The following is a 27,165-nucleotide window of genomic DNA, read 5'->3' as shown; positions in this document are numbered from 1 at the left end:
GTTTATTTGTTATACGATATTAAATAATTAAAATGCAGACTTATATATGGTCCAGTGTGTCCAGATGCATAAAAAGCATTGCAATCACATTTGATCAAAGTTTCACAAACTGGGACGTAAACTAGTGGAGTTCAGCAGATCAGCGACTTTGATGGACGAGTTTGACAGAAAAAAATGATTTCATAGTGAAGCTGCAGGAACAGGAACCATAAAATAATTAAATACACATTTAATTATTCATCTGCACCGGCTATTACAAGTTTGAATTTTAACAGTTTAATGACGTATTTAATAAATCAACTGCCTATTGAATAAATTATCTAAACTTTTAATTAAACATTTATTTCATGCTGCATTTAAGTAACCATGTCATTTACTTAGTTCTGTCCCTTCTTGGAAACTTCGTTGTCAGGTAGAATCTGGATATTTCAGCTTACCAAGTTACAATAACACTCTATTAGAAATAAAAACTGAGAATAGTGACGTTTTCACCAAATAAATCTTCCAGTAGGTAAAGCATAAATACTGAACTTTGGATAGATGGGCTCCACTGTATTAGCTATTTAAATAATGCAGAATATTGGTGGCAATTAACTAATCAAGTATAATAATTAACTATTTCACACATTGTTTCATCATTAGGTCATATATCTTTGACATTTTTATTCTTATATAATAACAAAAAGAAGATTGCATACTATAAATTGTTAGATATAAAAACACAGTGTTTTAGAATGTTAAAAAAAACTCAGAATCATAATTTCTCAAGGTGTACATTCCCATTTTAACGCCGTCTGAAAAATAGTTGACACATTTTTCCCAACTGGACTTTTCTGTACATGGGAGTGGCGCTAAGTCTGCCGTTAAATGTTGCAGGTGCAGCACCATCATGATGCACGGCCAGGAGGAACCGCTTGATGAAAACTGGAGAGATGCCTTTCAGAACGCCTACCTGGAGCTGGGCGGACTGGGAGAAAGAGTGCTGGGTGTGTGCTGCATGGCATGAGTGGATGTGTGTCTGGTAATAGGTGGAGAGGAGCAGCAGTTGGACACAGCACTTACTTTTTATTATCTTCTTGGTAAACAGGGTAGTTTGCTGAAAATGTCCCCATAAAAGTGCAGGCTGCTATCCTTGCAACAAAGAAAATGGCACTGCAGTCTGGCACAGAAAACCAGCAGGAAACAGGACAAAAATGACCTGCGTTTATAAAACTTCCTTCCAGATCCGTTAGTGAAATGTTTTTTTTTGCAGGTTTACTATGAAGTTTTGGAAGAGCTGCACTAGAAATTGGGTTATGTAAGTCAACCCGGGTCAAATCCAAGTCTAAAATATAACATAATGTTGTAAAATTATATTTTCTCTTGTAAAATGTCAGACACCTTTTTGGGTAAAAAGTCATTACCTTAACTGTCTCCAACATGTTCTCTGCTCTGACTCAGTAAATGTCAGCATTGTGACAGCAGAGGAAAAACCTTGGCGAATCTTTTAAAAAGTGCCATAGGTAATAATTATGTGCTATCATCATTTTGTAAGAGTAGATGTCACCGCAGCTGAATGTGGAACGTTGCCTCTTTTAGAGCAAGACTCTGGGAATCGTAAATTATTGTGTCTTGGTAATGCCTGGGGAGATGATGATCATGGGTTGTGTGTTTCAAGACAAAAAAAGAAACCATGTTTCCTACATGTTTGGGCTGGATCTGGCTTCACATCAGAACCACTTTGTTTTGCCTTGACGTTTTGGGGAAATGAGATGGTAATTGGAAAAGATTGTATTTTTATAATCATAGTCATTTCTAATACAAATGGGCAACTTTACAACTTTCACTTCCACAGCAAAAATTAACAGTTTTTTTGTTTGCTTCTTAAAGAAATTTACATAATTTATGTAAAAAATTAGGATCATATTTTATCAATAAAACCTGCTTTTCTAAGGTCATTGTAGATTGGAGAGGGGCGTCTCCTCATCATGGTTGGTTGGTTTCCACTTGCGGGTGGGTCAGATGATGAAACGTGATTGGTTAAAGTTTGAGGAAATTGACTTTGGAATAAGCAGAGAACAGACTGGAACTTACGGAGCTTTCAACTCTCCATCCTTTCACATTAATTTAAGAAGTTTTTTGCCAAATGATTTAAGGAAATCTTTGCCTTTTCTAATATATACAATAACAAGAGCAATTGTAAAAGTGCCAAAAAAAGATTTTTCAGTCCTTTTCATTTCCAATTTAATTTTGGAAATGTGGAATTGATTCTTCAGGTAGATTTTTTTTTGTATTGATCACAAAACCAATATTAATATTGGTAATTTTCTTAGCGCTTCTGGAGAAAATAAGAGTGAAGGGAGCCATAAAAATCATCTCTTTTACAGGAAGACTTTTTTTTTTTTTTAAAGAGCTGCAGTAAATTCAGTCCATGATGTGCAATCAGCTCCCTGATCCCCCTTCTCCTGCAGGATTCTGCCACTTGAATCTGTCTCCATCCCAGTTTCCTCGAGGATTCACCTTCGACTGCGACTACACAAACTTCCCCACGGAGCAGCTCTGCTTTCTGGGTCTCATCTCCATGATTGATCCGCCGCGTGCCGCTGTGCCCGACGCTGTGGGTAAATGCCGCTCCGCTGGCATCAAGGTAATTGGTTGCACCGTTTTCAGCTGTCATTGTTGTTCCTGAGAAGCCCTTTCCTGTGGCTGTAGATATCAAGCTTTTTAGAAAGGAATACTGCACATTAAATGTCTTTTCACATCACAGCGTGTACTTCAAATGACAAGAGATCGCCTCCAGGGCCACGATCGATGATGACCTGTGGACAAACACAGTTCGTTGTACAGAAAAAGCTCATGCCATAACAGTGGCATTAAAATGCTTCTGCCCATTTTTCCTTCTTTAGAGAACAAACCATAGGAAAAAAATCTTAGTTTTTAGGAGGGCAATGAGTGAGATGAGGTTTAGAAATTACAAAATGACCAAATATGTATTTTCTCATGTACAAATTAAAAGCATGAAAGGTAATAAAGAAAAGGTATCAGTTTATTACGAAAGCAGTTTGTAAAAATCTATATCTGGTAAAGTGCAGATTAATGGCATTTTTAATCAGCAGCAAATGCACACAGAGGAAATGCTTTGTCAGAAAAATAATAAGCTCGGCCAAAGGAAGGTTAACAAACTGCCAGCAGAGATAGAAATTGGATAACGAGCAGAAAAAGCTGTTCTAACTCAAGGCATCAACTACAGATGCGGAAAAGGGATTTCACACATTTAATTTTAGGTGCTTATCGTGCTTCCTCTCGATAATGAATTTTTGAAAGACACAATAATTGTCTTAAAAAGGTACTGGAGGCAGAAGAATGTGAAGGTGAAAGTAGCTGGAGTTCATTCAGCAAAAGAGATTGAACCTTTATTGTAAAATGTCAGCTTTGTACTGACTGAGACTTTTTAAAACATGTTTAGTCTTGTGTCTGTTCATGGTTCTTATGTAAGTTTATAAATATGCACATGTGATTCATTTACTTTCCAGATGTTATGAGTAAAACTTAAAATAATTCTTATGTAAGTTTAGTATGTAGAAAACTGTTTTTGCTGTGCAGGAATAATTGCAACTCAACATTTGGGGTAAAAGTTAATTAGTCTTGCAACATTTCCTTTTCACTGCAGGTTCTTCAACAACATTTCCATCCAAACAATAATTAGACCAATTAAAATGTTGCTTTTATTCTTCTGGAGTCACTTTCCTTTTAGAGAACAGCTGAAGTCACACTGGGTAGACCCAAAACTGACTGAGTATTTCTGAAGATACCAGCTTGACCTCTGCAGAGTTCAATGACCAAAAGCCCCATTTGTTTTGCTTCATGGATTTGTTTCTATTTGTTTTTGCATTATATTAATCACTACTTTTAATAGCATCAATCTTTTTTAGTGTATGCAGATTTGTGTAAAATATTGTCCATGTTATGATGCAGCTCAACCATGCTGCTGTGACACATGACACCTATGATGATCCAGCGCAGTAAGATTCCTGATTTATGGGGCTTTCTGTCCTTAAACAGGTCATCATGGTAACCGGGGACCACCCCATCACAGCCAAGGCCATTGCCAAAGGGGTGGGCATCATCTCTGAGGGCAACGAGACGGTTGAGGACATCGCTGAGAGACTGATCATCCCTCTGAGCCAGGTTAACCCCAGGTGTGTCTGTGTGTCAGGGCAGGTTGTGGTTGTGTGCTCAAGCGTCGAGGGGCAACCCACTGTGAGATTGTTTGAGCCGTTCAGGATGTGAGCAGCGGACTGTCCCTGGGATGTGTGTCCCAGACGGAGTGTGTGCTTAAAGAAACGACCAGCAAATATTATCATTCAAGAGTCAGATGGGAAGACTCTTCAAGTTAGATGCTAGTAAACTGGATTGAAAAAATCTGGTTGTGTTTATATGAGTGGGAGAAAAAACTAATTCGGAGGACAAAAGTGAAACTTGTCAATCTCAGGCTGTATAGACATGCATTTGATGTGGAAACAATGTCAAAATGACAATAAAGTTGATTAAAAGACTCCTGCAGAGAGGTTTATATAGTCTGTCAAGAAAATAATTATAACACGGAGCTCCTTGTCTTATTCCTTTGGTTTTTGTACAAAGAAGGATTAAACTAAATAATTATGAAATGTTAATGAAAATGGGGGCATTTTGTTCTATAGGAATCATTTTGATTTATGTGGGACAGAAACTTCTACATGTTTTTGTCAGGACTGGGATATAAACTGAACACACACACACACACACACACACACATCTACACTGACATTAAAGAAAATATTTCAAATGATGAAACTGAATATCAAATTTGTAATTAAGTTTTTACCTTACTATAGATGTTTACTGTATGTAGCCTGCTGTATAGTGTTAAACAGCATTCCTCTAATGCGAGTTTACAAACATCCGCCTGATTATATAGTTCATATAATCAGCTCCACAGATGCCGCCAGGTGTTTGCTAATTGCTGCTGCTAGTCTGAAGGAGCTGACTGAGAGAGGCAGTGCTTGGCTCTCCCAAGCGTTTTACACATCCAAATGGTTGCCATGGAAAATTAATGGATTTCTCAAGCATGTATGAAAGAATCAAGTCAACACTCCAGAAATGTTTTTTTACATAAAACCGCCCTTTTATATTCTGCCTTTTCAGAGAAAATCCTGTAGACATTGTGTTTGTGTGTGTGTGTGTGGGGGTGTGTGTGTGTGTGTGGGGGGGGGGGGGTGTGTGTGCGTGTGTGCGTGTGTGTGTGTGTGTGTGTGTGTGTTAGTTGACACATTCAGTGGCCAGGCAAGAAAATGTCAGATCGCCCCCTTCCTAGCTTGGTATCGTGACTCCATGGTGTTTTTGTTCATGTGTTTGCTATTCACAGGGATGCCAAGGCTTGTGTGGTGCACGGTTCAGACTTAAAGGACATGAGCTCCGAGTATCTGGACGACCTGCTAAGGAACCACACTGAGATTGTTTTCGCCCGCACCTCTCCTCAGCAGAAGCTCATCATCGTGGAGGGCTGCCAGAGACAGGTCAGTGGGTCAGAAGTGTGTGTGAGCGTGTGGTCGGCTCTTTTCCAGGAAGCATTCATCTGGAATTTAGTAAGCTGGTTCATATGGCTGAATGCAAGCATGTGTGTCTTGTGATAAACCCAGAAGAGAACGGGCGCATGAATGTTGCCGTTGACGTCTAAGTGTGGCGCTGTGCTTGAATAAAGGTGTGTGTAAGTGAGAGTGTTTGTGTGTCCCTGCCATTTACTGCTGAATGCGGCTTTCTATGTGTGTTCGTTTGAGTGTTCTTGAGCTTTTTGTTTGTCCAGGTGGTTCAATGGATGAATGCGCGGTTCTGTGCGTGCCTCTGCATGTACGTGAGAGTTCCTGCAACAGGGGCTTGTTTGTGAGCATATGGCTTAAAAACAAGTGTGCCTCTGTAGCGTTTATTATTACCAGTATCTTAAACTCCCAGATAAAACTCTGCTTTTATGCTCAAAAAGAATATTAGATCTCTGTATTGCACTCATGTATTGAGGTCATGCAACAATTCACCCTGACTCACTCATTCTGGCGCCATGTGACTGAATGATTGCTACTCTATTTAAATTTTTTTTATTAATCTCCCCAGAGCTGCTGTGAAAAGACATTATTAAGACAGAGGGGGAAGGGCAGTGCAGCTGGCGATGGGAGGGGGGGAAAACTTAAATCACAGTACTTATCTTTCTCCTCTTGACAGTTTTTGTTTTTTCTTACGGGCACAGGGGGCCATCGTGGCTGTGACGGGGGATGGAGTGAACGACTCACCGGCTTTGAAGAAGGCAGACATCGGCGTTGCCATGGGGATTGCCGGTTCTGATGTGTCCAAGCAGGCAGCTGACATGATCCTGCTGGATGACAACTTTGCCTCCATCGTTACCGGAGTGGAGGAGGGTGAGTGCGAGGCAGTGAGACGATGAAAGAATACAAAAACAAAACAAAACAAAGATGGCGGACAAAAGAAAAGTCAGGCAGAGAACACTTGGAAAGAAAGAGCCATGTGACATGAGATCATTTTTTTCTAACTATAAAATGTTTTATGGATGGAAATTATCCTGATTTCTAATAGAATTTACAGTATATGTTCTATATATAAACTCTCGGCCTTTTGAGTCAGTGTCCTCCAACTTTTAACTGTGTCTGGACTTCAACACACCTAACTTAGAGAATTAGGTCATCAGCAGGACTCTGCAGAATTTGATGGCATGCTGAAGAAGCAATATAAACCCTTTGAATCAAGTTTGCTGGACCAGAAACATCAAAAATTGCAGGATTAGAGTCTGACTATGCTGAACAATAAACTTTACATATCAAGGCTGCACATACAGTGAATGGGACAGCTATCCATAACTTTAATATTCATATTTCATTGTTTCATTTTACTACTACAACCTTAAATGTATTTTGTTGGCAGTTTATCTGACAGACCAGGAAAACATTGTGGAGACTTATACTTTAGAAGAGAAACATATGCTTGTACAAAAAAAAGAAAAGAAGAAAGTTTATATTTAGCTCCCTTTAACCTAATGTCCTGAAAAAACATCCAGTGAAACAAATTAAATTAAATTCAGTCCAGTGTGTTTATTCACACTGGACTGAATACACACACTGGACTGTGTGTATTCAGTGTGTGTATTGAATTCACAGCAAATGTTGTCTCCTTACAAAAGAAAAATAATTTAAATTCAATCACACATACATTTCAATTGATACTATTGATACTACATATTAAGAAATATAGCAAACTCAGTTAATTATTTAAATTAGTTTCTATAGATTGCATCAAGCCATTGATTTGCACCATTTATTCCTGCTGGATGAGAACATTAGAAAATCACCTGCACTGTGTCGTTGACTCTACATGTGTCCCTCAAATCAAGCATGCATGTAGCAACAGTGGAGAGAAAAACTTCCCTTTAACAGGAAGAAACCTCCAGCAGAACCTGGATTACTGTAAATGGACATCTGCCACAACAGGAGACTTAATTGTTCACCGATGTTTAAATTCACTTCTGTAAGGGTCTCAGAGGTTTATTAGAGAACATTAGGGAGCAATATTCACTAAGCAACACACCACAAAGATGAGTGAGTGTTGCTGAGAAGTTTAACACAAAATTAGATCGTAGACCTGTAGCTTTTTGATTTCTTGCTCGATTTTTTATTGTTTTATTTTTTTTAATGGGAAACAATGCATTTGAGGTTTTGCCTCGAAATACATCCACAGATGTGCCTGTGTTAACCTAAATGTTGTGAATTAAGAAGCTTGAAAAGCCAAGACATCATTTAGGCATTCCCACATTATTCAAAGTAGTCTTATTATATCAAAACTTAAGAATTTAATACACGTGGTTTTATTATTTTTATTTTTATTCTACCTTTATAAAAACTCATTCAGATTAAAAACCACTTTTTCAAAGGAATCCAGCAACAAATATGACACAAAAAATCAACCTCCACTCAAAAAATATGGCAGTGATACAACTGTTTGTTTTCATTTTTCAGTCAAATGTTGAGCTTTTTAAATAACTCTCATATTCGTTGCTTTACACTTTTACACTTTACTTATTTTTGTAAAAACATAAAACATCCTCCAAGATGGGTTGTAAATAAAGAAACCTTTTCAGTATGGAATAAAAAAGAAGCCTTCTTGGTTCTGTGTAATTTGAACAGTATTCAGAGGATGTAATGTGACATGGCACTGCACTCTGGGATTTCACTTGAGAGTTACACTGACAGGCATGAGATGGGACTGGAGACTTGCCTCGGGTGACAGCCGTTTAATTGAACTTGGGTTGCCTGATATGGTCTAGGAAAATCTGTTTCTAATGAGGTTGTGCTGATAAAACAGTAAAAGGGAATTGTTACGTATGTAGAATTTTTATCCTTAATAAGGAGAGGAAAACTAGGGAACGATGGCTCAGAATATTCACTATATTTCGTTGTTAAAAAGACACATCTTGTAATGTAGAAAGATAAATCATTTCAAGACTTATTATAGCCTCAATGTGAAATGTTTGCAAGTCCTAATCTGTAGTCCAGAGATGGAAAATACAGCAGATTGTTCTCACAGAAATTCCTGCAGCTCCTGTTTGTCTTTGCCAGCCTTTCTGGCAGCTTTTTGATGCATCTCTTACATCAATTTTTCAGATGACAGTCTTAAAAGTATAAATACGTTATTTCATCCTATTTCCAATTAACCTTGGATGTCTTTATTATGTCCCTTAATGTCTGATCTTCACTCCTTTTATGATTGGTACATTTCTACTGTGAGATTCTTTCAGTCATTTGACCAGGGTTGTAATTTGCTAACTGGTAAAATATGCAGGTGCGAGAAAAATCTGAGCATAAAGGATGAATTTGTTTCAGCTGCATCAGATTTATTTGAAGGAAGATGTGAAGTTGAGAAAAGCACACAGTATGCAACCAGATTGTTCCTCTTTTTCATTTACATGAAAACAGATTTGTTTGTTTTTCTTTTGAATTGTGCAGGACATGTGAAGGTAGAAAAGGTTTATAATAGTTTTGTCTCAAAAAACTGGTATTTTAACGTGGATGTGTAAAGTTTGGAGAACCATTGTACATGTTTTTTCTTTCATGAATTTTCATTATTAATATTAACACATCAAAACATTTTTTTAGATAATTTCTAGATGAAAAAGAAAGAACTTTCTCCCTCTGCTTGTGCACAGGTCGTCTCATCTTTGATAACTTGAAGAAGTCCATTGCTTACACATTAACCAGCAACATCCCAGAGATCTCGCCCTTCCTCCTCTTCATCATCGCCAGTGTTCCTCTTCCTCTGGGAACTGTCACCATCCTCTGCATCGACCTGGGCACTGACATGGTGAGCAGTGCAACAAAGGAAAAAATTCTTGTGCGGCGATGCCAGTAATCTTTCCTCTGGTGTTTAAGTCTGAAACACGTTTCATTTTTTCTCTAGTTATGCCTATGTAGTGTTTTCAAATCTTTTTTTTTTAACATTCACTGTAGCTTTATTGCAATTTTATTGCTCTAATGCATAATTACAATCAGTATAATGTTTCATATTTATCTCTTTTTACTAAATTATCCTGTAATTTTTGGTTCATTTTAGTAGTTCTCCTCATTGAAAGGGTGCTAATTGTAAGCATGTTGCATAGCTACGGGCAAGGTAAAGGTGACATTAAGGGAAATTGTGTTACTAGTGTCAAATATGAGAGCCTGGAGGTACAAAAAGAGCAACTGTTTGGTTTAATTTGCTCTTTCTATCAGTGGGGGAAATTTGCTTTTGGCTTTTTGCCGACGTCCATTTGTTCGAGCAGAACAAAGGCCGGGTGACACTCACATGCAGATTTACTTTTCACATGCCTGCCATTTCCAGATGCCAGTCTCTGCTTTGTATTTCCAGTTGCAATAAAAAGAGTTGCTGGCATGCTGCTTGCCTGAGGGGCGTAATCCATCATTACAGAAAGAAAGGAATCGCAGAATGAAAAATTCAGAGGGACTTTTGTGCGCATTACTTTAATTTTTGCATTTTGTCAGCCATCAAAACACCAGTAGGCAGTAGAAAATGGTGCATCCTATAAGGCTGGAGTTAAAAGTCAGTAGGTAGATGTTTTATAGTTTCGCAATGGAAACTTAAGACAAGCTTTAGGAAATAATCTTGGGAAATAATCCTTTTTTTTTTTTTACTTTTTCATCTTTTGTCACATTTCTAAATAGTCTCCATCCATCATCTATACCTGCTGCCCTTGCAGGGCTGCAGTAGGAGTTGGTACCTATCCACAGTGATAACTTGAGATGTCTTCTCATTATTTTTTAGATTTTATATAATAGACAAACACATAACACACATAATCCTGGAGTAAGGATACATGATTTTACAACATTTTGTTTGCAAATATAGAAAAGGTGTAGTTAGTTGAGTCACGTATTGCTGTGGTTACAGCTGCAGGTTTGTTGGATTATAACTCTACCATTGCATTGACCTAAACTATTTTGTTAGTTTATTTGTTTCATAATCTAGCAATGGATATCCCTGACTTGTTTGGAAGCTCTTTGTTCCTTAATGTTCTCTAACAAACCTCGTTTTCACAGAAAATCTGAATTAATTCACTTCAAAATTACTTAATTTATCCAAAAGGGAATTAAATCTAATGACACACAAGTGGTCTCCATTTTCTTACCAGATGTGATCTTGAAGTAATTGGCTCACCGGATTTTATTAAAGAGTAACAGAATAAAGTGGATGAGTGAGTGGCCAGTTTATTTTCGAGTTTTCCTTGTAAAAAGATAAAAGCTGTATTTTGTTTGTGTACTACTTTTTGCTCATAAAACCTCATAAAACCCTAATATATTGAAATTTCTCATTATGATGTGACAAAATGAGAAAAAGGTCCAAGAAATATTAATTCCTTTGCAAAGTTTGCTGTCTTCCCATTGCTCTGATTTTCCTTTAGGCTTGGAATAATGGATACTGGATACTGTTAATATGATCAACATTATTATATTAAACAAAACAAACATTTACATTGACATCTCTAAGTAATGGGGAATGAACATCTGGATATTTTGAAGCAACATGAAAAAAGAACATCTTCATGCAGAAGAGTTGAAAAAGTGTTCATGCTGAAGTGCACAGTTAAAATCACTGATTTCCCGTGTCTGCCAGTAATAGTGTTAACAGCTTGTTTACAGCTCAGAGCAACTCCTGGCTACAGGCTCAAGGACTCTGCAGAGATTTTGCAGCGGCGACCAGCACATGGAGTCTGCTCTGATTATTTTTAGCAAGCAAGGGAAAGAGCGGCCGAATCAGGATGTTTGTCTTCATGCTTAGGGACGCCGTATGAGAGACATTTGAAGACTGAACATCGTTTCATGTGCTCTTTCAAAAGCATATATAGACATTAGAAAAATATCTGTCAGACATTTTGTTCCAGCTTCCTCCACTGCTGCAGGTCAGAGGAGAGCAACACCAAAACAAACTGGATTTGCAGACAACACAGGACGTGTGCTCAGTTTCGAGCACTGCCAAGTCCCCACCTCAAATCCCACCTAAATCCTGGAGATTTCCTTCCCTAAGTCAAACATATTGCTCTGTTGCTCACCTAGTAAACCCAGCCAATATGAGATCTTTATTACAGGAACCTTTTTACCCTTTTGTTTTATGAATGTCCCGAAATTCATCTCATCCAAACCTCCCTGTGTAATTGTCGTTGCTTCCTCTTTCCTCTGCTTTTGCCCTCTCGCTTCCTCTCCCGCTGCACAGTGATTGCATGATCATATCAGCATTAAGTCTGGTCCAACCTGCCTTTTTAAGGATGCAGCAAAAACAAATCCCTGCATGTTTATTGTTCTGATGTAAAGTAAGCTCTTTTCTCCCTTGTTCCTGCAGGTCCCTGCTATCTCCTTAGCTTATGAGTCGGCTGAAAGTGACATTATGAAGCGCCAACCAAGAAATCCGAAAACAGACAAGCTGGTCAATGAACGCCTCATCAGCATGGCGTACGGACAGATAGGTCTGTTCTCCCGAATCTATAAGCCTTCTCACCAGCAGATCTTAAACCTAAATCACTGTGACAGGCCTCTTGTATTGACTTTATAGAGATAATAAACATTTCTGTCATAAAAACTTAAATACTGACATTTATCATAAATTCTGGCGCCTGTAAATGTTTAGGTAGGTGCGGTTATAGAAATAGAACCAGAGGTGAGCAGACGTTTCCTTGGTTTTCTTGTAATTCTTGTGACATTTACAGCAAATTGAGAGAGGCAAGTGCAGCTATTAGCACAACTTAATCTTGGTCATGTTTTACTGGTTGGCGCCTCTCTTGAACACGTGCTTCTTATCTCTGGTTTTATTTGGTTTGGGAATTGTGAAGGATCAAAGGCTGGCCCAATTTCATACGCTGTTAAATAGGGCAAAAATATGACAGGGCTTCACTTAAAACTGAATGAGCTCAGAACAGCCGACAACCAGCATCAATTCTGGGCATTAATTCCCGTAAAATGAAGGTGGAAAGGTTTGCAAGACACAGCAGATCACATTTATTAAAGACCTGTGTAGCTGGAGGACAGGCGGATTTAAATGTTTAACTGAAGAGGTGCGCGAAGGTGACACCTAACAAGTACATAAGCAGAATTAACAAAATGAACATTATCAGAATCTACCAAATCAAATCTAATTCATTTATGTAGCACATTTAAAGCTGCAATTTGCAACTTTTATAACACATTTGTTGTCACTATGTAGTGACAGTATGGTGTGAGACAGATGGTCTGTGATAAAAATTAAACTCCTCTGCCTTCTCCCAGTGCTCCCAGTACTTACTAGAAACAGCCAATCAAATCCAGGAGGCGGGTCTTTTGAAAGTACAGTTTCATGGGTCTGAGAATGAAGAAATGAAGTAATGTTTGTGGATCATCTAGTCGTGTCTTAGAAATGAGTCTCTTTATTGATGCATTTCTTCTGAATACTGTATTAGGGACCAATATTTGGAGTTTATGATATTTGTTAACATCATGACTGACTATGCTGTTTTTGTTGTAACGTTACCATCTTTTTTAATTGTTTCTTATAACTGCTAAGGAATTAAAACCTGATTAAGTCTTAATGCTCTGTGGCAGGGGTCTGCAACCTGCAAGTTGCTTTTGGATCTTTCACAATGACTCTTTATAACTTTGACTAAGATGATAAAAAAAAACAACAAACTCAAATATGGGTACAATAACAACAACGTAAAGGTTTTGAATTTGCCAAAACATGTAACTTTTATTGGCATAACTTGGAAACTATGTGCTTTTTCTATTTTATTTTTTCCATTTTATTTTTTCCTTCTTACAAAATATCTACAAATAACATTCTTTAGAGGACAATTAATCTGTTTGATGTTCGCAAACGTCTTATGTTGGTATTTTTAATAGAACTAAAATGTTGACTTTTCAAATATGACGCCAAGTCTTTAAAGTTGGTATCCATGAAAAATGAGAAGTTGTCATTTTTAAAAGGTCATGTAAACAAGATCTTTTAGCTGTAGTGAAGGTAAAAAGTGTCTCTTTGGACTGTAAAGGTTGCACAGATCTACTTTATGAGCTTCTGTAACTTGTGACATGATTACAAACCAAATGTATTCAGTTTAAATTCACTTTTCAAGCATCCAGCATACCGACATGAGTGAAGTCTCTAGATAGCACAGTGCCAGAGTAAGGAAGTAATGTTATTATTGGGTTATTGCTGCAATATTTAAGTGTGCAACTTACATGTGTGTATGCCTGTGCAGTTCACATGTGGCAGAATTTTACATCTGAAATCTGTGTCAGCTTGACTTAACAGGTGATTAAATGTGCATGCAGCATTGTTTAATCCTTTATATGGAGACAGTTCAGAATGTCTTACAATTATTGACTATCCATCCATTGATTATTTACTGTCTCCAGCAGAGATCAATGACCTTCTTGCTGAATGGCCACCGTTCTAACAACTGCGCCACCATTCAGTCCATTATTAGCAGCGTTGTACCATTAATTTAGCAAAGTTTGGGAAATGATATATTTTCCCTTTTCAAAACAAATCTGTCACTGACACAGCAAGGCAGCCAGTTGCCAAAGCTGTCAAGATCCAGGACACAAATATTAAAAGCAACTGCATCTTGCTTTTCAGAAACAGCCCTTATGCAGGGAGTTATTTACCCACATATCGAACACAGATTAATAACCATCATCTCGGCTCTCTGTCAGACAGCCAGTCAGTTAGGTTCAGTCTCTGAAATACGATGTCAAGGCATCCCAGTGAAAATATAACAGCCTATCTCCTAATATTGCAGCCGTCAGCTGTCTGATTCAGCATTACTCCCCCCAAAAAGCAACATTTAGAAGGCTGAAGACAGAGATGCTCACAACCATTACAGCCTGAAAATATAAACTGTTTAGAGATCCGAGTCTTTTTGTACAGGCCCGTTTGGCATGTTTCTTCTCCTAAATGCTCCTTAATAACACCGGCTCAGTTGTTATACTGTGCTGTCATACGACAGATGGGAAATGATTTACATGATTGTCTGGAGTGATTAATGGCTCAATATGGATTTGACAGTGATAAAGCAGCTTTTGGAAGTAGGGATTCTTAAAACTTTACACAGCCTTTTTTTGTGTGTGTTTGATGTCACTTTTATCTCTGTCAAACAATGTGAGCTAGATAAAAACATTATGATATGAAGACCCGATACTCATATTATTGAATTCCAGCTTAGTCAACAAAGAGTCAACACCAGAGTCCTGTCTCCCCAGATAGCTGGTTGTGTTGGTATCATTTATAATAAAATAACTTACTGCATCATCTGTTCTCTTTGCAACCTTGGTAGAAAAAGCCTAAGCAGCTTAATCTCAAACTGAAAAATTAAAATAGCCAACCTGTAATATATGTACATTTATTCTGATGGGGAAAAACAAGTGTTAAGAAATATAATTTCAAATAAAATCAAGCGTACGACAGTTAGTAGTCTTTGCATTCGAAAGGGAAACCACGTATTTTTCTATAAAATACCACAAATTTGGGCTACATAGAGGGAAGGCTCTTGCATGATTCAGGTTTTCTACAGGATTTAGATCTGGGAAACTGAGATGGTTATGGAAGACTGTTGTTAAACTGATTTGTCCAGATGTTTGGATAATTATCCTGCTTTGGAAACCAATGATCATCCATTTCAGTTTGTGGCAGAGACCAACAGATTTTTATTTGAAATGTCCTTCAGAGGTGTCATGATTTTGACAAGGATGTTTGTAAGAGAAACAAGCCCACAGCATCATAAGACCTTTACCATACCTAACAGTTGTCGGATTGTCTGCTCCATTTTAAAAACTGGCTAATGAAAATAATCTTCTGTCATATATAATTTACACCACAAGGAAACAGAACACAATGGATTACCAATTAAAAATATTATTTTTGAATAAATTACATTTCATTGATCACATTTAGTTGAGGTGGCAATTATAGTAGCACTGGTGTTTTTGTGAGAACAATTTATTTCTTACCATAAGACTCAGAATAAATTAACTCACATTAAATGCTGGATTTTCCTGCACTGCTTGTTTCAATACTCATTTTCCAGGGACTCAATTTTCTTCCAAATTTTGCATGCTTTATATTTTTGACTCCCTTTACAGGAGTACAAAAATGTGAGGAACTGTGGAACATAAATTGAAATGGGTCCTGAATTTAGTTCTGCAGCATAACTGATGAGCTCACACCTCCAGCCTCCTGTTGTTCCAGGTTTGAAAGTATTTAACCAAATCAACAGCATTTAATCAGTTTGAGTCATTAACTGATCATCACAGCAGGACGTAAGCATAAACTTTCTCACGCAGCGAGATGTAAACTCAGTGCATGAAAATGTGGCCATTGCACAATCTGTGAGCTTTCATTGTCAGAGTTGGGAACCACTGGTCTAGAACAGATCTAGTTGAGAACTTTTGACAGGATTTGAAATTTAATGTTCACAGACATTCTCCCTTCTGCCAAAGCTTGAGGTATTTTGCAAAGAGGAACATGGGAAAAGACTCTAAATGTAGAAAGCTGGTTGAGGAATACCCCAAAAAGGCTTCCGGCTGCAGTTGCAATTTAAAATCGGTTCTGTAGGCCCCCTTAGCACTGCCTGAGGGGGCTACATGCAAACACACACCACATTTTCTAGATTTTTACTTGCAAAAATGTGGTAATCGCGACACAGTTAAGAAGTTTGTCACATAAAATCCTAATAAATGAAGATTTTGATTCTAATGTGACAAAATGTAAGCAGTTTGAATACTGCACTGTTCATATGTACATTGTAAATATTGTAAATATACCAGCTGCTGTAAGTGCAGTTGACCAGTAATTAAAAAATAACTTTAATCAGTTGGCACCTTTAAGCTGCAGCAGAACAGAAATGATTAAAACAAACAGTGCAAAAGACATTTCTGCAAATTTCTTCCGGTGTTTTCCATACAGGTCAATACAACCTGACAGAATATAAATTGTGAATAGAAATAGATGATTTTAATTTCTGACAGACTTGTGAGAAACCTGGAGACAACCATATTAATCATGATGAATTGTGTTTGGAGCAACTAATGGACAATAAATGAATTTTCTATGCTAACATGACATGACATTTGTCTCTATTTGCTTTACATTACAGTCTATCTGTTGCTGTAAAGGGGTATTAAACACAGATTTACATTTGCAAAATTATCATATATACCCAGAAAATGAAATACTAGTAAAAAAAAACAAATGAACTATAGTTTTAGTTAGTTGTAACTAACATATATTAGTTTTGGTGCCTTATTAAGAAGTGGTTATTCTTCCCCCTAGGTATGATCCAGGCTCTGGCAGGATTTTTCACCTACTTTGTGATCTTGGCTGAAAATGGCTTCCCCCCTAAAGACCTGCTGGGCATCCGCATCAGCTGGGATGACCGTGAAGTCAATGACCTGGAGGACAGCTATGGGCAGCAGTGGGTAAGGGGCGGGAGCACATAGTCGCCAGCATGGCTTTATGAATATTTGCTCATATAAAAGCAAATAAAACCTGCTTTTCCAACTTTGCAGACGTATGAACAGAGGAAGATCATTGAGTTCACCTGCCACACAGCCTTCTTTGCCAGCATTGTGGTTGTCCAGTGGGCTGATCTGATCATCTGCAAGACCAGGAGGAATTCACTCTTTCAGCAAGGCATGAAGTAAGTAATCATCAGAACTGTTATCGGTTTTATTGCGATGAAAGAAGCAGAGCATGTGAACCACAAATGTTTACATAAATGGAAAGTACTGATTTTTGGAAATCCTACTGATCTGGATGTTGGTTTTCATTGTGTAGTCTTATTTTTTTTTTTTTGTTATTGGTAGGGATGTAATGATATGAAAATATGGGCTAAAATCGATATCTAGTATCAGCATTGCTGTTATGGTCAATAATCAATACGTTTTGATATTATATCTCTTTCCCCACCCTCACAACATTGGGAAATGGTTGGTTTGACTTTGCTTCTGTGTTTGTCACATGAACAAAACTGAACATCCACTGCCTGACACACAAATGGGAAATAGATGGAAATCAATATAATCTCTTAATATCGACCTAGTTTTACTAATTGGACCAATATCGCACTGCACAAACACAAAATATTACCAAGTTTTCTATTTCTAGTTTCTCATGCAAATATCTTAGTAAACTTGAAATCAGACAAAACTAACTTGGAATTAACTTTTCAGGAAAATATAGGAGCTTGTTTTAAGTCAGTGATGCCTTAATTTTGATGAAAAGGTAATAATCCAGTGGAACAAGACACTTATAATATGGGGAAAATGGCTTGTTTCACCAGCAGATTATTTCACTTATATCTAATATTTTTTCATAAATATTAAGACATTGCGTACATAAAACAAGCTCCTACTTTTTGCAGAAAAATTGCTTGTAAGTTTGTTTTGTCTTACAAGGAATTCATGCACATAAGTAATAATAATAAAACATGATGACATTATTATTACTAGAATAATTTATAGGGCAATTGACATAATTGAATGTGCTTGACGTAAAAATACAGGATGGAAAATAAGAAAGCAAAAGTTTCTTCACTATGCAAAAAGAAAAAAAGGAATCAAGCCAGAAAAAAAAGATAATTTCATGCCAACTTCTTGTTGTTTTATTTCAGGCTGTGTTCTTAGTGGCACGTACTTCTTGTCTTTTCCATTTCTAACACATTTCCTGACATGTGTGCAACAGGAACAGGATCCTGATCTTCGGCCTGTTCGTAGAGACGTCCCTGGCTGCCTTCCTCTCTTACTGCCCTGGGATGGACGTGGCCCTGCGCATGTACCCCATGAAGTATGCACCGTATACACGCATCTCCACTGAACCGAAAAATAACCCCTTGAAGACCTAATAGCTTGCCATTAGCCTGTTACTCTCAACTTCAAATGAAGTCTCTGATCTTTTTAAACACCACCTTGTTAGCCCCTTAATATTCAGAAATGACTGCAGTGAGTTTAACGATTTGCACTCTGCCTGTGACTCTTCGCTGTTTGCGTACGCCTCCCTCCTCCCTGACTCCATTTTTCCTGTTCCTCTCAGGATTCTGTGGTGGTTCTGTGCCTTTCCCTACAGCCTGCTCATTTTTGTTTACGATGAAGTCCGTAAATTCATTCTGCGGAGGAGCCCAGGAGGTAAGCAGTTTTAAGGATGAAAAGGTTTTCAGCTCGTTTGTTTTTATTGGATGAAAAATTAAGTAAGGAAACAACAGTTTAACATCCCTTTTGCCCATTTGCTATTTTCCACTAAAACTGTGGCTCTCATCTACTGCTCATGTCTCAGCTTTCCAAACTGTCTGTGTAAAATGCTCCAAATAAGACTTTCCTCTTTTAATTTGAAACTCTTATGGCAGCTCTGTTTGGCATTAAAGTCCTAAAGTCTCCATGAATCCCCTCTGCAGCAGACGTTGCGCTGTGTTTGCTGCTACTTTCTAGAAGATGTGATTAAACAGACACAGCACTTTGTTATGAAAGTCTTTTCAGCCAATAATTAAAAATTTCAAATCCTCATTTATCCACCTGTAAGCTTCTTGGAGGCAGCAATAGCTTTCAATGTCAAGGACACTTTGACAAATTACAAGACTGGATATTAGATCTTATTTTCAGCTGGATGATGAGAAACATCCCAATAAATCAGGCACAACTAAAAAACAGAATGAAACGAAACATACATAAATATACAGGTGGGGGTTTTACACTCACCTCTGTGTGAATGTCGTGTTGAAATCATATAAATCTGAAACTTTATGAAATGACCTGACCACTTACTTGTTAATGTGTAAAAAAACTTTAATTTTAGCATCCATTCAAAGATGTAAAGATTTAAAACTATTGATAATCTTGGACAGATTAGTCTGTTTTTTTAATTTAAGGTAATTATTTATCGATTCTGAGAAAACACTGCACACCATTCCATAAGGAATCCACATATCAAAATGCTTACAAAGACGGCAAACCGTGATTTATAGTGAAGGAAATAAGTATTTGATCCCCTGTTAATATCCAAGGTTGCTCACTTAGGAACAAAAAACTTTATCGGTACATAGTATGCTCATTTCATGTACAGAATATCAACAGAAATTATGAGAAAGTACATCACATAAAAGTTATTAGCGTTTCTATGTTATTGATTGAAATATATTTCATTTCTTGTCCAATCTGAACTCAAAACGTGGCGAAGAAACTTCTGTTGGTGAGCACAGCACTCAGGCATTTTCTGTAGACGGTCACCAGGTTATTATGCATCTCAGGAGGGATTTTAACCAACTACTCTGTACAGAAACTCTCTAAATCCTTTAGATTTCTTGCCTGCTGCTGGGCAACTGGAAGCTTCTTCTCACATCATTGATTTTCTGTTAGACTGAAGGTTTTTTTTGGCCCCCAACTGAACATACACTCCATAACGTTAGCGTGGCTCCTCTCTGGCTCCATCTTTGCTGTCCTAGCAGTGTATCTCGGGTTATACTGTCATGCTGGAACATTGATCCATGACCCATCTTTGGTGTTCTCCTCTTAGATTTCATAATAAATCACAACTGTTCAATAGACTCTCGATGTGGGGAAGTCATCACTTTCAGAAAAACAGTCCCAGAGCAATGTTTCCACATTGTTCTCCAGGTCATATCAACTCATTTCCTCAAAACACGGCAGGCTGAGATGATGCAAAATAGTTTGAGTTCAGTCTCATCGGACCACAGCAGATTCTCTCTTCTCTGAATCATTAAGAAGTTCACAGGCAAACCAAAGAAATATCCGTACATGTCTTCATGAATAGGATGCAAAATTTCAATCCATTACAATGTTTTACCTGCGGTGTTCTTGGTCACTGTGGTCCTGTAACCTTTCCATATAGCTGCAGGCTGATCCATTACCTTTCTTATGAATATTGTCACCCCTTGACCTTCTTACATGGAGGTATAGACCGAGGGTGACTGGTGGTCATTTTAGGGTGTATTCACATCAGAAAAGTCCTTTGGTTCTTTTGTTTGGTCTGGACCGAAAGCGGACTTTTCTTTTTTTTTTTTCCATTTTGCATGGTTTGCTTTCACATTGTGCTTATTTGCAAGTGGACTATATTTTGCAAACACTGGTGACGATCATTGCTCCCACTGGACAGAAATGAAGGACCCAGAAAAAACAAAAATGGAAGTCCTGCATAACTGCAATACCACTGTGAATGAGCAGCTCATTAACCACGGATATCGCAGTGGAGTATTTCTTATTTTGGAACAGAGTCAGTATATGCTGCTGCAAGCTGAATCAGGGAGATCCTCTGTGTGTCCTGACCCATAACATGCTGGCAGCAGCATCACTAAGCAGAAAATGGTGCGATTTTATCACAACCTGTACAACCAGTAGTAGCATTAGTAACAAGGAAGAGCTTGTTTTGACCAAAATCCCCATCTAAATCATGAAGTTCAAAACGATGTATATTTCCTGCAGTTGGGTCATATCAAGGCACTGCAAAAGCACAAAATCTTACCAAGTACTTTTGATCTAGTTTTTAGTGCAAATATCTTAGTACACTTGAAATGAGAAAAAACTAACGTACAACCAACTTTTTAGCAAGATACATGAGTTGTTTTAAGTAAACAATTCCTTAAATCCATTGGCAGATTCTTTCACTTATAACACCACATTTTCCCCATGTTATAAATACATTTTTGGCAAACTGTACCGAAGTTCGTTTGGAAACAAAGACCGCCTCAAAATGTGAGTCTTGGTTTGGTTGATTGAGGATTTGCATTATTGTATTCTCACCTGCACTAAAGGTCTGGACCAATGGGTGAAACAAACTCTGGTCCATTTAAAGTAAGCCAATTGTCTTAAAAGCTCTCACCTTCTCAAGAAACTCTGGCTGATGTTTGCAGTACCCATCTACCTTCAACAGCTCTTTGATCTGTTCATGGCGATTGGAGTTAAAGAAACTGATTCTGTGCACTTGTGTGTTGCATATATGCTAATAAGTAGGTGATTCATATGTGTGTAACATGGCAACGTAACCAATCTCTGGGTGGCATAACTCTGGTTTTGTTATTCCCTCGATTATATGCAAACCCATTTTTATGTAATGCATTCTTTTGTCAGAAATTTCTGCTAATACTGTCTTTTTAAAATAAAATAAAACCACTATAATGTGTTTTTTTTTTCTTTTTGCAAGTGAGCAAATGTAGAAAATAAGCAAGGAATCAAATACTTATTTTCCACACTGAATTTGTCATGTTTTCTTTTGGCGTCTATAGCAGAAACAAATCATCAGTCAATCAAGCAAAAATTGCTGCAGTTTGTTCATGTGTCATTGTTTCTCAGTTTGAACCAGAATGAATAACAAATATGATGTAACTGAGTGATGAATTGCTGAGAAATTAGTCACAATTATGGGTGATTACTGTCAGCTTTTATTTTGGGGAAATGCAAAAGATAACTGGTTGGGATGCAGGAACATTCAGCCCCGGTTGCAGCTGTCTTATTGAAAAGTCCCATCGCGTGAATAAAGCAAAGGGAGTAACCTACCTTTAGTCTCTGACATGAATGAATGGCATCATTGTTCATTTTAGGATGCATTGTGAAACAAGATCTGCACTCATTTTCCATTTAAAAGTTTCTATCAATCCAAGCCGTAGTAAAAAAGAAACCAGAAGCCTGATGGTTGGTAAATGCAACTGAAAACCACCAGGAGTCGAGCAGAATGCAATCGATTCAGTACTGAACAATTCAAAGGCTATAAAAGCTGCTGCCTGTGCAACACTGGAATGATTTTTGTTTGTCTCTCAAGTTTGATTTCTAACAAAATAGCACTTAAATGTACTGTTGTGTCCGGACAGTTTGTTATCCTGTTTAATAAAAGGAGTATAAAATCACAGCTTATAAACGAGAAAATCTCTGTTGGTGAAATTCAAACATCCTCTTGAAGGCTGAAATTGAATTTGATCTCAAGCTCGAGACAACTGCTGCGTGTGCACCAAATTGTGATCAGAGTTTTAAATAACTTTTTAGATCACTGTTTGCAGTCTTGAGGATAAACAAAGAAATGTAGAAAAATAAAATAAAAACACATGGCTGTCCAGTCCAGTTGAAGTCTTGAGCTGAATTCAGACCTTTCAACGGAAACTTGACCAGGTTTAGATTTTTCTTGCCTCTTGCACTTCTCCATCTATCAAAGGTCGCAGAATGCTGACCCTTGTCCTACAATGTCTCTGGTCATTAAGCCTTTTTGATGGATGTCAAGGCTTTTTGGGTCAGGCAGAAGTTATTTCAGCTCCGCTTTGTTTGCCCCTACAACAGAAGAATCTGTTTTGCCCTACAGAGGTTTGCCAATTGTTGTAAGGTTCTGGTGAGAAGGAAACGCTCATCCTGAGCAAGAATGAAAGAATGACATATTATTTTAGATCTTTTAATTATTTTATTGAACTGTTCTGCGTTTCAGGGAGGGATGATTGTATGATATACAACTTCAACAAAGTTTCAAAACAACCACTTTGTATAAACGTTTGAATATATAATTCATCTCTCTCGCTCTCTCCTTGAGAAGTTTGGTTCTGATAGGGACATTTTTAAAAATAAAACAATGACATTTTTCAACAAATTTGGTCACTAAAATTAAATGATATATTATCACTGCTGACCAATTTTTTTGCATGTTTCCATTTGTATCATTGATAAGGTTATGAGTGGAAGGTCTTCTTGCGAATACCCTATTTTCTTAGTAGCTTCATAGATTTTCTTTAACAGATTCAAGTCATTTCTCTGTATCAAAACTGGTTTATTTCAAGGTTATTGTGTAACCAAACTTATTCACGTGTGATTTTAATTGCGGCTCTTGTTTAAGTGAAACACCAAAATTGCAAAATTTTATTTTTTTGACACTAGCATAATATTGTCAAAGCTTTTTGCTGATTTGCAGTGGAAACACAGCTATTCATTTAAACAATTCGAAGTTTAAAGCACAGACTTTGACATGAACAATCTTTTCCTGGCAAGCCAATTTGATCTTCCGGCTGTATTCTGTGTTGAAGCACAGTGCAGTGGTTATCCTGTTTGCCAACGAGCTAATATCCAATATGTCAAACTCAGGCCAGGAAATAAACATACCTGATCACCCATCAACAGAGCCAATGCTAAATGATTGGAGAGGAAATTAAAGCAGGCTGATGAAGACTCTTGAGATATGCCCTGAAGATCATCCACACGATATGGAAACCTTACAATGGCTAGAAATCTGCTCTCTGCCAGAGCGTCTCAGCTGATGAGGGGCAAGACGTGGGCAGACAAATACAATCCATGCTGACAGTTAATCATTTCTGTTAATCTGTGTGTCATGGGCTGCTGATCAGACTCTGAGTTATAAGGGGATTCATTTGGAAATGTACGAAGAGAAAGGCAATGAGATGAATATAAATAGAGCGATACAATGGGTTATTATGAAACCTGTCATTCTTTTTGTTCCCTGACACTTTTCCTCTGTTTTCTCCTTCTCTCTCTCTCTTGGTTTCTTCCAGGTTGGGTGGAGCAGGAGACGTATTATTAACATTCAGAAAATGTCAGTTTGCATCGTGTGTGTGTTTTACTTCCGGGCTTTGTGAGGGTGAAACTGCGTGTGTGTCTGTCAGATGTAATATTGCATGGATCAGTTCACAAATCCGATTATCATAAAATACTGCTGAAAAAAGGCTTGTGAGTTGTTCCTTCCTCCTGTTTCATCAGAAAACATTTACAGCAAGATGATGTTCTTGTGCACCTTGGTGCCTTACGTAAACTCTTCCTGAAGTGATGTATTGTGGCCTTTGAGTGAAAAGCAACAGTGAATGATTTTCATCAGTTTGAAAGTTTTCAAATAAAATGGATTACTATCTATGATTCTTTGTTGTTGACTATCATTCTTTTTTTTTTTTTTGCAAGTACATTGCACAGAACACACCATTCTTCTCCTTTCACATGCATGAATTGCTTCCTCCAGGTCACTCCAGAACGTCCCTGTGGATCTCTTAAATTTATCCACAACGACCTTTTGTGCCTTTACGAGTAACAGCGATGGAAGCAGGGTTCCCTCTCATGGACCATTCTCTAAACTAATGTTTGGTTGGCCATGGGATTGATCATACAACAGATTGTTTTTATGTACATTAACATAATCAAAGTTGCTTATTAACAGTGCAATTTTTCACCTACTGCAAGTATTGTGCTGTTTATATTAAACATTCAATGTAATATTGCTCCTGGGCATTATTAACTTTGGACAGTAAGTGTTGCTTAGTGTAGTGTGTGTGTGTGTGTGTGTGTGTGTGTGTGTGTGTACACTTTTGTAGAGGACCACTTTTACAATACCTACCAACAAACGAAGGTCATTTGTGGAAAGTGAGGATTTTTTCGGTCTTCACTTTTTTGCAGTTGTACTGACCTCTACTTGAAATACAACATGTACTTCTTCATGCTCCTTATTCTAAAACTGGTAAGATATTAATGTAAAACCAGTGTAGAATAAAACCCCCACTTAATAGACCTGTTTGCATTTTATTTAAAGACCGTGTTCACTTCCAAATATTTCCAAGAACAACGGATCAAATGCATCAAATAAAATGGAAGTCTTATTAATTTAAATTCTGCAAAATACAAAAACATGTGGGTCAGGGGCATATTCGTGTTGCAATGACCTCTCATTTTTCATTTTCATCAATATTTTTTTTTACATGTTATAAATAACTCTTTAAAATTTAAAAAAGGAAAAAAAAAATTCCTTGATGGATATTTCCAACAAAGTCTTTCTTGGAGCTTCAAACCATCCCAAGACTCATCCTCTTTAGGCTGCTCTTTTTTCATATGAGCAATCGTGCTTGAAATATTTGCAATTATTAAAAGAATTCAGGGAATCCTCAAGGAGAAAACTTTTATATTGAATGGCCAAGACTGTCCTTCATGTGGGTCAGTATGTGCACAGGGACACAAATGGTAAAAACTGCTCACAAGAAACATATTTAACTGCAGGTTATACAAATTAAGGCACCAATCTACAGTGAGGCATAGCTCAGGCATACATTTAGCTTTATTTATTTTAATTACAACCTTTTTATAACATCACTTGCTTGAAATTATTCAAAACAAAAAAACATATTTGAAAGACAATCAACAAACTTTCACTATTTTTATTAAATCTGCACTGCTGAAGCTTTGAACAATTGCAGCTTGATCAATCTAATTAGCAGCCTGTTTTCAATAAAAGAGGAATACATCTGTTTGAAATCGTTGTCCTCCTCAAGGTGCATTTAATACCCTATTCAACCTGAAATAAACCCAGATGGGGCCCACATACACATGCTGGCTGGATCCAGTTTAACTTGCTGCAACATGAGTACCCTTTTAAAACATTCAGTGTACATACAATATTTATAATTTTACATTAAATTCATTATTAATTTTATTTTCTAAAAATTATTTTTTTACATCTTTGAAATGTGGTTCCTATAAAATGTTAGAAACTGTTAGTACCCAACCAGCAGCACATAACTCTCTCTCTTGATTTCTTCCAGATTAGCAGATGCTAATGGATAGACTGAGAGGAGCTGGAAGCTGACTTAGACTGTCAGCTTAAAACCACTCCAGTTTCAAAAGCATCAAATGGTTTCTCAGACAAATATTTTATCATCCTCTAAGCTTTCATCTTGTATGGTATTGATTATTATTTACAAAGAAAATGGAGACTGTACACCACCAATGATGAGAAAAAAAGATCCGACTAAGAACGAACGTCATAGAAAAGTAAGGAAGCATGCAAGACTGAGTAATTTAAGTTAATACTATTTTATTAAACATTTCTGTTCATTTTAACCTGCTCTAGGTGACTGTTGGGTATCTACTCAGACCAGAAATGGTTTACATATTACATTTTTAGCGTTTCTGTCAAACATAACGATTATTGTGGGCATGCTGCCTCCTATCTCCATTTAGCATCTAAATAATCATCTTCTAAGTAATGACTAAATGTCCGAATGTTACTATGTTTAAAGTAGGAGTATAAAAATCTAATCTTTGCCGGTGTCCAGCAACATTTGGACATATTCCAAATTCCTAACGCATGCCTAAGTGATTCAGACATTTGAACAAGTTTGCATAAAATGTCTGAAATACCTCCTTAGGATGCAATCAAGTTCTGCAGCAACTCTGCTAATGATTTAATTATTTGATTATGTTAAGACAAAAACATATCAAACAATTACAAAAAACTGGAGCTTCCAGCTCCTCTCAGTCTAACCAGTGACCCACATTGATCAGGGGTCATCAAATCTAAGCCTCTGGGTGCAGTGTCCTGCAACTTTTAGATGTGTCTTTACTTCAGCACACCTGAGTAAAATAATGAAGTTGGCAGTACTTGGTGGTAATTCAGCCATTTGATTCTGATGTGTTTAACCAGGGAGACATCTAAAAGTTGCAGGACATCGGCCGGTGAAGACCCCTCCCAAATGGTGGAAGTTTCCTTTTAGTATTGGCCCTTAAAGCTTCTTATCTGGTGGGTCCAACTAATCTGTATTCATAAAAAGCAGCAATGCTATGACATCTATGCATTGAAGGTAAAATATTATCCTTTTAATAGAACATC

At 37.4% G+C, this 27,165-nt stretch overlaps 1 protein-coding gene across 1 annotated transcript in view; it reads left to right on the top strand.

Annotated features, from left to right (window-relative positions):
- Positions 1-24,431, top strand: part of atp1a2a (ATPase Na+/K+ transporting subunit alpha 2a) — a 69,460-nt gene extending 45,029 nt beyond the window's left edge. The window contains exons 17-28 of the mRNA XM_088015068.1: positions 877-986; positions 2,451-2,626; positions 4,042-4,178; positions 5,384-5,534; positions 6,257-6,425; positions 9,221-9,375; positions 11,905-12,028; positions 16,861-17,006; positions 17,097-17,227; positions 18,271-18,372; positions 18,619-18,710; positions 24,074-24,431. Coding sequence (XP_087871194.1) covers positions 877-986; positions 2,451-2,626; positions 4,042-4,178; positions 5,384-5,534; positions 6,257-6,425; positions 9,221-9,375; positions 11,905-12,028; positions 16,861-17,006; positions 17,097-17,227; positions 18,271-18,372; positions 18,619-18,710; positions 24,074-24,102 — 1,522 coding nt within the window. The 3' untranslated portion in view covers positions 24,103-24,431. The remainder of the gene's footprint in view (positions 1-876; positions 987-2,450; positions 2,627-4,041; positions 4,179-5,383; positions 5,535-6,256; positions 6,426-9,220; positions 9,376-11,904; positions 12,029-16,860; positions 17,007-17,096; positions 17,228-18,270; positions 18,373-18,618; positions 18,711-24,073) is intronic.
- Positions 24,432-27,165: the final 2,734 nt, after the last annotated feature.

This window comes from Poecilia mexicana, unplaced genomic scaffold (assembly GCF_051168715.1).
Source record: "Poecilia mexicana isolate PSO_F unplaced genomic scaffold, ASM5116871v1 scaffold_17, whole genome shotgun sequence".
NCBI classification, from domain to species: domain Eukaryota; kingdom Metazoa; phylum Chordata; class Actinopteri; order Cyprinodontiformes; family Poeciliidae; genus Poecilia; species Poecilia mexicana.
Note: the sequence above shows the minus strand (reverse complement) of the source record. Positions and strands in the feature narration are given on the sequence as shown.